At 38.2% G+C, this 12,474-nt stretch overlaps 1 protein-coding gene across 1 annotated transcript; it reads right to left on the reverse strand.

Moving 5' to 3' along the window:
• Nucleotides 1-3,244: 3,244 nt before the first annotated feature.
• LOC106962021 (amphiregulin) lies at nt 3,245-8,513 on the reverse strand. The gene is made up of 6 exons (XM_015056156.1): nt 8,373-8,513; nt 6,759-6,932; nt 6,418-6,646; nt 6,157-6,324; nt 4,756-4,869; nt 3,245-3,567 (listed from the first exon to the last, which is right to left on the reverse strand). Exons 1-5 carry the CDS (start codon nt 8,407-8,409, stop codon nt 4,776-4,778), a joined length of 702 nt encoding a protein of 233 aa, XP_014911642.1. The 5' UTR covers nt 8,410-8,513; the 3' UTR covers nt 3,245-3,567; nt 4,756-4,775.
• Between the last annotated feature and the right edge of the window lie 3,961 nt (nt 8,514-12,474).

The raw sequence follows: 12,474 nt of genomic DNA on the forward strand, positions 1-12,474 counted from the left end.
CCACTTTTAGATGGCTATAATCCAATAGTGCATAAAAAACTACTTAGTCACAAAATAACCTAGAACACCTAACACACTAGAGACCTCACTTCCTGCAGCTAAGATCAGTGTGTAAAGGAAATGGAAGCCAAGTGCAGACAGGAAGGTGTTAGTCTCATATTTGAGTGAAAGTTTACTATAGAAATAGATATACAAACATGAGGAACTACAAGATGGACACAAAAGAGTACCACAGGCAAACTAGGGTGGAATGCATTGATAATAAAAGCAGATGGAGAGATAAAGAAACTGACTGGCTTTAAACTGCTGAGGAGGTTATTAGTAGAACATCACACAGGTGAGTATGATCAAGATAATGCCATTCAATGATGAACTAAACTGAGCAACTGAGGGAAAATAATTAACATAAACAATTTACACGGAGTAATCCAACAACATATGAAATCTAATCGAATAAAATATTAAAGATTGGTACTAAAGAAAATACAAAAAGGTGCCATGAAGTGGTGGGTTGTGGTGAGGATGAGGACGCTGGCAGACCCAGGACATAGGTGAAAAATGATGAGTTTAATGATAATCCAAAAGCACAGAACAACAGAGAACAGCACGGAGAAACAGGCATCACACGACAAGGATCCGACAAGAGACAAGGACAACAGGTGGGTTTAAATACACACGGGGTAATCAAGGGGATGAGACACACCTGGGAAACAATCAACGGGGAAGACGCAGAGACAGAGACACGGGGAGCAAACTGAACACAAAAAACTCCAAAAACAAATACACAGAAACACGATCATGACAAAAGGGGCTAGTGTCTATCTCCACAGGTCAATGGGCGGGTTACACCCGGGACATGTTATCCAACCATCAGTTGTAATTTTAGCATGAAATGAATTAATGATGTGTAACCTATGGTAACACATGGGTAAGAAAATGGGATACCAATTAAAGAGGCAAACTGACACTCAAATTTGAAAGTGACCTTGGTGCAAAACACGGCCAAAACACTTAGCACAATGAACAAGAGGTGCGGGTTTTTAAAGTAAAGGCAGAAAGGAGGAAAACGCCAATAGAATGCACACCCAGAGCATTCTTTAGAAACAAAGATGCATGGAAACCAAGACGCATTCAAAAAGCACTTGGAAAATGTCCCCGAGAAGCTGGACAAAAAGAAAAGAAGAAGGAAAAACACCAACAGAAAAAATAAATTCACAAACCATGACGTCCTCCCCTTTCACCCCAGCAGTCAGCAAATGAGAATGACCTCGAACAGGTTTCAGGCTCATCAGCGGGTCAACACAGAAACTGACATCAAACCAACAGGAACATTAAAACTCCTACTTGTCAGTCAAACTAACATTAAAAGGTTGTGAGAGGAAACAAAGGTAACCGAAAACCTGCAGACGCCAAAGAATAATATCAGCATAATATGACCAACTGAATTTGATCTACATAGTGTCTCTGTTTATTAGTTTGGCTGTGTTTCTGAGTAACCTTCTGCTGCATTTACTCTGTTTGCTCAGACATGACGTCACCTGTCAATCGTTTTAGGTTTGGCATCAACTGACCAATCAGTGGTCGCAATTTCTCCCAATTAAGTACACGTCCTTTATCTGCAGGAAATGTAGTTCCGTCAACATTGCCAGGGTAACCTGCTGCAATCTTAGAGAATTTGAGGAAAAAAATAGCAAATTCTTGTCAAATGTTGTCAGTGGGGAACATGCAGTTCCAACAGCATTTACCCAGAGCGTGTAGAGGGCGGAATACAATTCATTGGATTTCCAAAACCCAAACGGAGTCTGGAATAATGTAAGAGATGGATTAAGGCCTGTGGTTCACCTCATGTCCAGTTGAATGAAACTGATCAACGCAATTACCACATGTTCCTCTGCACAAAGGTAACTGCTAGTAAGCATGCCATGTTTTCGTCATGATGACACTGTGTGATAGTCAAATCAAAGACCAATAAGTGAAGGTAGTTATGCTTGATTTTATGTGTGTGAATTCCAATGGCAGCTCTGGCAACGTGAAAAAGTGCTGCAGTAACTGCGGTATTAACATTTAAGCATCATTTTATGTTAATTATTTTTAAGCATTTTCCTAAAGGCAGATTTTCACAAGCTTGTATTATTTAAGTTATTACTCACAAATGCGTCCGACACAGCTTTCACACTCACATCCAATGAGACTTTGTGCCCCTCATTCTTCCTCTGACTGCGAAAAACTTGGGCTTCAACGTTGATTTCTCAGTTGTTTCCAGCTAATAACCTTACAGAACTGATGTAGGACGCTTCAGAGAATTTTTTTTGCCTGTTGTCTTTGCCTCAGTGTTGGCTGATAAGGCAAAAATGATTCAATGTCTTGGCTAAAGCATTGAGTTTCACCACTTCTGCCATTGTAATGCTGTTTGTTTGTCTGTGGTTTGCTCTATTTCCGCATAGGGGCGGAGCCAGTGTCATGTCAGGCTCTACCAATTGGCATTATGAACTTAATTTGATTACACTGTATTTGGGTCAAATTTAAATTTATGTGAAGGATTTGAATACCTTAAATTTAGTAAAATTGTAGAAAATAGAGCCAACAGTTGCAGGAAAATGTAACTAAAATCAACCATTTACAAGTAACTATCAACCTGTTATAGTATAAACTGTTAGGTGAAAATTGCACTCTTGATTTTTGAGTAAATTAGAAGTTATGTATGAAGTCACTCTGCAGTAACTGAGCCAATTTCTATGATCAATTGCAGTTTATTGGGTTCCACAAAGCTGTATTCTTATACTTTTTATTCCATTACAGGTAATATAAGTCAAACAGCATAACTGGATAAATGCTAAGTAATTTGCATATGATATGATATGTATGCACCCCAACAAAACCCATCAATTAGCTAGAAAACATGTATTCCTAATTTACTTTGTTTTCCCAGATTTTGTGTATTTATTTTACACAAAATTTGGGAATCTTTCAAAGAACATTTTTCAAAAGACAGACTTCATTTTCTTTGTCTTTCTTCTGAATAAGATCCAGCTTGTTTTGTAATTCTTTAGATGTGAGGTCACTGGTGTTTATCAGAATTACTCAGAGGTGGCTTTTCTGAGAACCTTCCTCAGGGTTATTTTTATCTTCTGAACATTTAACATCAAGACTGTTTTCATGAGTGGTCTGATGAGACATGTGCTTCCAGAAACACGAATAAACACAGCAAACACATAGAATACGTGGACAATGAAACACTTTGATGTAACATTGAGATACTTTATTCGAAATCTAATTCTAGCACTTTTCAAGGGATAGTTACATTTTGAGAGAATTTTTGACCTATAACAAATGCAGTGTAATAAATAAAACCAAACTACAAAATAATAAAAGGCTGAATGCTCAGCATTCGCTCACACATGACATTGTAATTATAATAATACAACACACACACACACACACACACACACACATTTTAGGTTGTAAGCAATAAATATTCAAGCTAAATAAATTAAATTCTACATAGTTTTGCATTTTGCACATCTGCAGCCCTCTCCAGTCATTGGACTCCTCTTCTTATTTCATTGCCTGTGGAAAAAGGAATAAGAGATTAAAGAAATATGTAGAGAAAACTATTTTGATCAAAAACTATGTCAATATTACTGTTTGACATTTTACTAAAGACACAGCTGACCCTAAAAAAAGTTAGTTTCCTGTTCAATTTTGCAGCATTTATCACAAAGTAAAGAGACGTCTTTGTGCCAGTGTGGATTCATTGCCTGCAGGATCTGTTTGGGTGTGCAAAACGTGCACATGCACAATAAGTGTGTCAGTAGTGCTATTGTTGGGACACATGGGTGAATTTGCACGCTCTGATTTGTGGTTTCCCTTTACGCTGGAATGCATTGCATGGACGTCGCAGGCTGAAACACCCCATGCTATTGCGGACTAATTCCCCCAGTGGGGATGCCTCTTTGCATCATGCAACAGGCTGCATTTCACAACAACAACAACAACAACAGTGTAAGGGTTCTCCCTGCCACCACTCCTTCCTGTTTGGCTTAAGGGTCACGTGAGAAGAGGTTAGACAGACTTAGATACCTTTAAAGTGGATAGATCAGAGGAACATAGACGAGAGCAAAAACAGGATGGCGTGATTACATACTCTTCATCCAGCGCTGCCAAGATGGCCAAGTGAATTGGACAGGATGAGTTTGGTAAAGGTCTGGTTTTATTTTTAAATAAAACCAGCTACATCCCTTTCTTAGAATTTGATTTAGTGACTATGCAGTCAAACAAAGGGTAGCAAAATCATATGGGGCAGCTCAATGTGTATGTGTAATGTGTATGAGTCAATACTTTGTTGATTCTCGATTTCACCACAGTTACACCTGCAAGATTTTTTGGTGGTATTTCTTTGCTTTGCACATTTAGACACTGAAATGTTTTTCCCATTCTTTTGTTTCTCCTTAATAGCCGACGCGCAGTCGGCTGATGAAGAAATAATTATATTCATTATGTGTTGAAGCTGTTAAATCACCTGACACCTAATTAGACTGAGATGAAATCACCCACAGATGGACAAGCTACTTTCTGAAAGCAACTGGTTCCACTGGATTTTATTTAGGGGCATCACAATAAAGAGAACAGCATACAAATCCATGCTACACTTCTAAGGTTCTAACTTGTAAAAAAAATAAATAAAATAAATAAATGATGCATCATCTACTTTAAATCAACAATTCGCAAGTAGGACAAAACCGGAGTAGCACCCACCTCTTTGTAACTTGATGCCCTCACACGACAACGTCACCTGCGGGTTTCTGGAGTTTCTCCTGCTCTGACCCAGATCCAAGATAGGAGGCTAGGAAGTTTTTATGTGACCTGTAACTGCAAAATGATATTCAAAATTAACATAAAAAATATTGTAGGTGTTGTGAAGGTAAAAAAAAAAAAAAAAGAAATGCAGATATCAGGTGTTCTGAGATGCAGGCTACATGTCTTTGACCCCAAACCGATATTTCTTTTCAGGTGTTCTGATCAAAAATGAAACTTGTTTCTCAGAAATACATTCTTCTTTCTCTTTGAATCCTATCTAAGAAAGTTAATCATTTTCTTGTAAAGTATTTACTGCTCTGTTGTGTAATATCCTGAAGAGCAGCCAGCCCAGCATTCAGTGGGTCCTTTTTACTGGGTTGGATATCGATAAGGAACTCTAGGACCTGACACAAACTGACACTAAGCACAGTTAATCTGCATTTCAGCATGACTAATAGTTGCTATGACATTAATTTATGGTGAAATGATAGATTTCACTACAAGTCACGGAAGCTGGAAAAGTCCATCCTTGAAGGTTGGTGAGCAATCCCTGCACTGAGTGGGTGTGTTTGGGTGTGTTGGAGTGCGTTTTCATTCGGCACTATGTTAATACGCCAGGAAGTGTTTCTGGGCAGAATATCTGAATTGTAATGTGTGTTATGCTGGGATCCATGGGTGTGGATGGTAGTCAGTAATCTTCCCCTATTATAGTTTCGAGGGAGCAAAGAGTTTTTTTCTTTCTTTTTGTTCCATGCCGGTGTCAGTCAAGAGTTAGGTTTGGTGAAAAATTATTTCAAATAATTGCAGAAGCCAATAATGGTAATCATGCTGTTATCAGTTCTAGTTTTACATATATTTACTGGAAATGTCTAAATAAATGACCAAGCATCAGGAAAAAATGAAAACAAATAAGGATGTGTCTGATTTGCATGATAAATCAACAATATAGCTTAATTAATAGTGAATTAATTTTTTTTGTCCTTCGTTTTTATTAAATTAAGAGTTTATATTTTTCTTTTGAGAAAGTTTTCACAATCAAAAGATGGTAATTTTACAACTCTATTACATTTTTTCTCCAATATATTGTAACACACTTTTAACTTTTAAATCCCCAACCTTTTCAAATAAACTGAGTAAGCAAACACTTTTGGACTCATTTCTTATCACTCTTTGTTTGCAATAAACTTTAAATCACCATCAGCTTTTTTTTTCTTTTCTCACAAGGAAATGAACAGATTTGCACACCTCAGGGTCATGCACTTTTTTACTAATTACACTCTTGGGTAAATGACCATACACTGAACTCTGGGTTGCTGCATCAAAATGTGTCATTTGTCAGTAGGATTCTTTCAGACTTACTGAGCACAGGTCATGAGCAGGATGGCACAGCAGCTGATGACCGACAGGACGACTGCAATGACCACGAGAACCGTCTGCACCAGATCCGAATTGTAGCTCTGAGTAGGGGGTATGAATGACCCCAAAGTTTGGATGCCACAGCGCTCTCCATCATAGCCCTTCATGCAGCTGCAGAACAGAGACAACCGATCAGCCAATGGATGCTTTTGGATCCTTTTTGTGACGATTATTTATCTGAAACTTGATTTGAGCTTTACTCACATGCACACCGGCTCTTTCAGTCCCTCTATGTATTTGCAGTAGCCATGAATGCAGAAGCCCAGGTGGGTGGAGGTGCAGGGGTCCTGAGTTGAGGTGAGAGTGGATCTGTGCCCCCTTGTGATGTTGGTGTGCTGCGGGTTGAACGGAGTGGTGGCTTTGCTCCTTTGCCTGTTCTTCCTCTTGCCTTTGCCCTTCCTCTTCCTCCTCTCGTCTTTATCAGCGTGCGCCTCTGTGAGGGGAAACAGTAAGGAAATTGTAAAGTTGGAAAATGTTCAAGTTTTACTCAAAGTAAAAATCGATCAGTGACATTCAAAGAAAGAAACTGATTTATCGTTTCATACCATGGTCGATCATGTATCTGTGGTCTTGTCCTGATGGTTCTTCTGTTTCCAGTTCATCGTCGTCGTTCAGTGGCTGATGGTGGAGCTCCCCATAGGCTGAACTGGCTGTCACTCTGGCTATTTCACCTGAGTATGTGTCCTCAGATCCCTGAGCACCCAGAGCGCTGCAGATGACTGCAAAACCACAGAAAGGCACACAATGTTAGATCAAAGACAAAAGTAAAAAGACATTTTAAAAAGTAGTTAGACGTTTTTTAATTTTTCAACCCTAAAAACAGCAAACAACAAAACTGAAACATAACATAGCTACTTAACCAGAAAATAATTTTGCAAAATGTAGAGAATAAATGCAACATTTAATTGTTCCTGCTGTTTAATTCCCTTTTTTTTCTCTCCATAGAAAGTACCCCTGGCCCAATGTCTATGTCTCTTCACTTGTCTAACAGAAGGAGCAATTGCTGTCATTATTTATGTGTCTAACAAAAGAATGACCCATAGAGAGAAATGTTGCTGTAATTACTTTTGTTCACTCTCATTTTTTGTCAATAGAAAGTCGTCCTGGCCCAGTGCATCTTTGTTTAGCTGTGTCCCATTCCAACATGGAGAAACTGATTGTGCGCTCTTCTTCTTTTTCTGTTCCTTAGACGAGACTTTTGTTTCCTTTGTTGTTTATTATTGTACGTGCATCTTTTTTTTTTTATCTCTAATCGCCTTTCCTGCCACAGTAGATTGTAGTTCAGACTGGAATGTTTCCTTTCTACTGTCCCCACATGCTTGCTCGGTATTTTTTTCAGTGTCAGTGAGTCAACACAATAAGCTTACATAAATAGTTCACTTATTACCAGCTGGTATTTTTTGATCAACTGATCTGGTTCTGAATCTCACTATAACATTTCTAGACTTGAATTGAATTTTGTCTGAACTGAACTCAAAATGGGACCTGATTTTCTTGTAAAGGGATATTTGATTTCTACGACAAGATAAAGAAGCTGACATTTAGAAATTGGATTGGTAGCAACAAAGTAACGCCAATTTAATCTTGATAGAGTTTTGCTTTCCTCATTTTGTCAACCGTAATTGTAGTCACTTGTATTTGTTGTGACAAAGTGAAAAGGAAACAGGACTCTTGTTGCTTATAAATGTTTACATTATAAAATGTGTGCTTTTCAGTAAATACTATATCTTGAGAACTTAGCTAAAAAAAATCAATGATCACCAAAATAACAGTTTTTTCCTTTCAAATATCATCAATAATCAATGAATATAAATGACAGTGAATAGTTCTCTACAGAAAATAATGAGAGCAGTGCGAAACATTATCAGTCTGTATTCAAAAATAAACATTTTCTATGAGGAACAACATTTAATAAATAAGAATAATGCGTCTTAAATCGTTGTTTCTGGTTGGACTTTGACATAATTAGACCCAGACCCAGATGTGTATTTCACAAACCCTTTTTTTTTTTTTTTTTTTACCTAAAATACCTGAAATTCTCTATTCCTCCCTGACAAGTCATCACTCGAACACTCACATTTTTCTCTCACCCGCATGCTCCTTTCATATTACCAATTTAACTTCCGGCACACAGAATTAAAGTACAAGTCCAGACTTACCGATGCACAGCAGAGAAATGATGATGAGAGTGTTCATATCCCAGGAAGACGGTGTGTTGCGTATGACAGTCCTGCACTAATCTGTGTCTGACTGTGTGTGTATGTGTGTGTGAGTGCTGGAATGTAAGTCGCTTGCAGATGGAGTTTGCTCTCTTTGCTTCCACTAGGTGCAGCTTTTATAGAGCAACGCCTGCCACAAAACTCCGGGGGGAAAAGAAGGGTGTGAGTGTGTGTGACACGAAAAGAAACGCATGTGTTTAATGATCAACTTGCCCTTGGTAGCACATTTTTACACCAAATGTCCTGAAATAGGACTGGGAATAATTAGACTGAATGAGGCCGGGACAAATTAAACAGATGGATGTATTCTGGCTCTATTCTGGTCACCATTAAAAAACAGAAGTGGTTGTTGTTAATGTTGGTAAATTTCTTTCCACATGTCTCGAATCATTAAACTGCCTTAATTGTACTTCCTGTTGAGTAGTCACAGTGTGATGAAAAGGGATTTCTGCCCCTTTTTTTTTTTGTCACACCAAAATGTTTGAGATCAACAAATAAATTATATAACCAGACAAAAGTAACACATAGAGACAAAAAGCAGTTTTAAAATGTCAAGTTCTTTTAACAAGAGAATTTCCAAAAATAATTTTGGTCCACTTGGCTTTACAGAAATGTTTCGGTTCAGTCAGGTTGGCGTTTTTTTCAATATGAAAGTCATATAACCTCAAAAGGATTTAAATCTGGACTTTGACAGAATGTCACCCTAAAAAAAATCTCTCTTTTTTGAAAGAGGAAGCAAACCACCAGAGTAGCTTCGCTATTCGCTGGTCAGTCATTAGGCTTTTTTCTTGAACGTCTTTGGGATCATCCAGTTGATTTATGGCAAATATGAGAAAGTGTTTTGTACTCTTTTTGGTCACCGGTGCTTTTTTACCTTGGGACTTTCCGACTGATTTCCATTCTCTTTACATTCTGTTGAATCATAAAAACTGACCTGACGTTTCTGTGTGACCCTGGATGAGTTGCTGATGCCCTTTAGGAGTAATTTTGGTGGCTCGCTTCTCCATATTCCATATTTTCTCCACTTATTGTTCTCACTGTGTTTCATTGGAGCCATAAAAACTGAGCTGTACCTCTTTCCAAATAAATAAATGACAGTGACTTTGTTTCTTATCTGTTCAAGAATTTCTTTAGATCAGGGGATAATGTGCAACTTTTTTACTCTATTTTATGTTGTCAGGACGTTCTGTTTTTGTATTTACGCCGGAAATTCCAGTGTGTTTGATGACTTGAAACATTTAAGTGTGACAAAAAGCATCAGGGAATTTGTCTTTAAGAGCACAAACTCTATTTTAGCCAGAAACTCTTCACGGTGGCAAAAATTTAGCTTTTGTATTCAAGGGATGGAGACATTAATCAAACAGTAATGAGGAAACATACAAATCAAGCACAAAATCGCACAAATAACATTTTATTTGACAATAAAGATGCATCCACATGTTTGTTTTAGTGATTGGCTGTAGCCCAGGCTGAACTTTGTACAGGGTTCAAAGTGATCATAAAACAAGAAGAATCATAAAATATGTCCTATGATTGGGTGTGTGAGAGTGTAAAACCATATGAAAAGAAGAATTTCCAATTTACCGGACGTCTACTCTGAAGAAGATTGAGTACAAAAGCTAAAATCACTCTGGAATAACAGTTCAACACACTTATATCATTTTGTAATTTGTAAAATATGTAATTAAAAGCTAAACTTCACTCTGTTCAGTAGAGTAGAGTAAGTATTTCAACAAGAACTCCTATATTAAATCAGGATTAAAGTCCCTCTCTCCAAAGACAAATTCGGGGATAAATTCGTACGTTGGTCCAATTACGTTACCCCGTGAGAAACCACCTTCTAAATTATTATCAGATAAAAATGATGTTATAGTTTCATAGGTGAGTCCCTTGCGTGCCAGTCCAATTTTATGATTGCAAAGGATTGATAATTGGGTTCATGTGTAAATACGGTTAAATGATGAGAAGTTGTCTAAAAATAGTGATGTGGCATAAAGCAGTAATGTGGTAACAAATCATGACAGACATTAAACGGTGTGTAATTAAAGTATTATGCTTTTTTTTTCTCTCTATGTTACGTATTTTTCATGGCATCTGTCATCACAATGTGTCTCCTCAGATTCTTTATGAAAAATTTCCATGAGTTTTGTTTCGTTCCACCTAGAGTCCTCTGGTGTTATTGTGTGTGAATTTTCTGTGTGTGTGTTTTATAAAAGGATGCTTAGTGTTGCTATTTTAGTCCTCGGTAACCAAGAGGACACCTTGAGGCTTGGGTGGGGAAGCTGCTCAGATGTTTGTGTTGCTCATGTTGTTGTGTCTGTCGAGAGAGGCTGTCCCGCCACACGTGCTGTGGTGGAATCCCATAGTAACCACTCAGAATGCCAGGAACCTCTCTGTCTTCATTCCACAGGCCAGGATCTCCTGAGACGTTTTGTTTATAGTGGCTGTGGAATTAGATTGTTTGGATTAGGTGTAAGAATGGCATTGTAGATATTAGATTTGAATGTGTGGAAAGTCTGAGCCAAGGCTAAAGAGAAGCGCCTTATAACAGCCACCCACTGTAAACACACCGCTGCCTAGTTAACAGCCGAAAGATGAAAACATTATTTGTGGATTGCTTGTTTTCAAAAACACTCACAAACTTTGGTGAAAACGTGCGAGAATGAACTGACAGATCTGCAAGAACGAAGGCACTCGGTAAGGAAAATAAATGAAATAAAAAAAATGAAACCAAAAGTCAAAATCTAAATACATTTTATTAATTCAAAAAGACTTCATCAATCCCAGAGGAAAAAAATCTTCCAAAAAAAAACCTTACTTACTTACAGTCTGAACTTTCTCCCCTTAACGTTGATTGTCTCTAGTTGATTTTTGCCAATCGGCAAACAGAAGAAGGAGTTGTGAACAACGACGTTGGTTTTCTGCACTGTTTTAGCAATGTAGCAGGACGTGAACGAAGCTGCTCAGTCCACGTTGGTCAAATATTGAATCAACACTGACAGCGGTCGGCTCAGCACTTATCCATTCACAGTGGAGGATGGATGTTTATAGCACAGGCAATTTCAAGTAAGCTTCCTGGGGTCGAACTGACACATTACATTACATACATAACAAGCAAACCTTACCCATTGGGTAAAATTTAAAACTTTACCACAGTCGATGCGTCCTGGAGACAATTGTTTCTCAACAGCCGAGAGGCCAGACCCTCTGGACGAAGCAGATGTTGTAGGACAAAGGGATGGTTTTCAACAGGCTATCTTTGCACAAAATCTGCAGAGATTGCCCTGTTGCTGAAAAAGTGCTGTACAAACGAACTTCTTTTGCCTACGCTCCTCCACCACCTCACCTTCTTCTCCCGAGATGAAAATAGTTTTCGACCTTACTCTGTTTTGTTTGCATTAAGGATGAGATGACTGGTCCAACAGCATCCCACGAAACAGTCTACCAGCTCTCTGTAATCCATCATCTCTGATAGTGAGATGGAAAATGACAAATCATTTTTCCAGATACCGAGCTAGTAAAACATTTTTACTGCACTGTGATGCTTTTCACTTACTATCAATGTCTGGAGGAAAATGCAATGCAAATATTTCAACATACATTCAAGAAAAGCGTAAATAATTTCATAATGACAATAGAGGGAAAGTTGTGACGCCAAACTCAGTATGTTCAATTCTCTGGAAACAAAACTATCTGGACAAACTTTTGTTATAGGATGCATGAGACGGATGCTCTGGATTTACAGGAAGTTAGACTTGCTGACAGCCGAAGTGAAAAATAATAGTGTGAATGAATCTGGAACGCTTGTGATTGTTTAGGCCGTTGCTTTGGAGAAAAGTGCTTAAAATATCACAATTTACTCTCATGCTGCTTCGAAGAAATAAAAGAAATGCCATGAAGTCAACATGAACCAGTTTTGAGCTGCAAAACAACTGCATCCGTGCTACACGTGGAGGGATTTGTTTTGTCAAAGGACACGCAAGGATGCAGCTTAATGGGGCTTCCCTTCCACCAACAACATTACTCATTGTATGAACAACCT

This window comes from Poecilia latipinna, unplaced genomic scaffold (genome assembly GCF_001443285.1).
Source record: "Poecilia latipinna isolate Pla-1442-1.1 unplaced genomic scaffold, P_latipinna-1.0 Scaffold1361, whole genome shotgun sequence".
Lineage (NCBI taxonomy): Eukaryota > Metazoa > Chordata > Actinopteri > Cyprinodontiformes > Poeciliidae > Poecilia > Poecilia latipinna.

What these genes read in the sequence shown, in the direction of transcription:
- LOC106962021 (XM_015056156.1), bottom strand. Translation starts at nt 8,409, where the DNA reads ATGAACACTCTCATCATCATTTCTCTGCTGTGCATCG. An exon ending in CTGAAAGAGCCGGTGTGCAT is followed by an intron (nt 6,325 to 6,417) that starts GTGAGTAAAGCT and finishes TCTGTTCTGCAG; the next exon opens with CTGCATGAAGGGCTATGATG. An exon ending in CTGCTCATGACCTGTGCTCA is followed by an intron (nt 4,870 to 6,156) that starts GTAAGTCTGAAA and finishes ATCATTTTGCAG; the next exon opens with TTACAGGTCACATAAAAACT.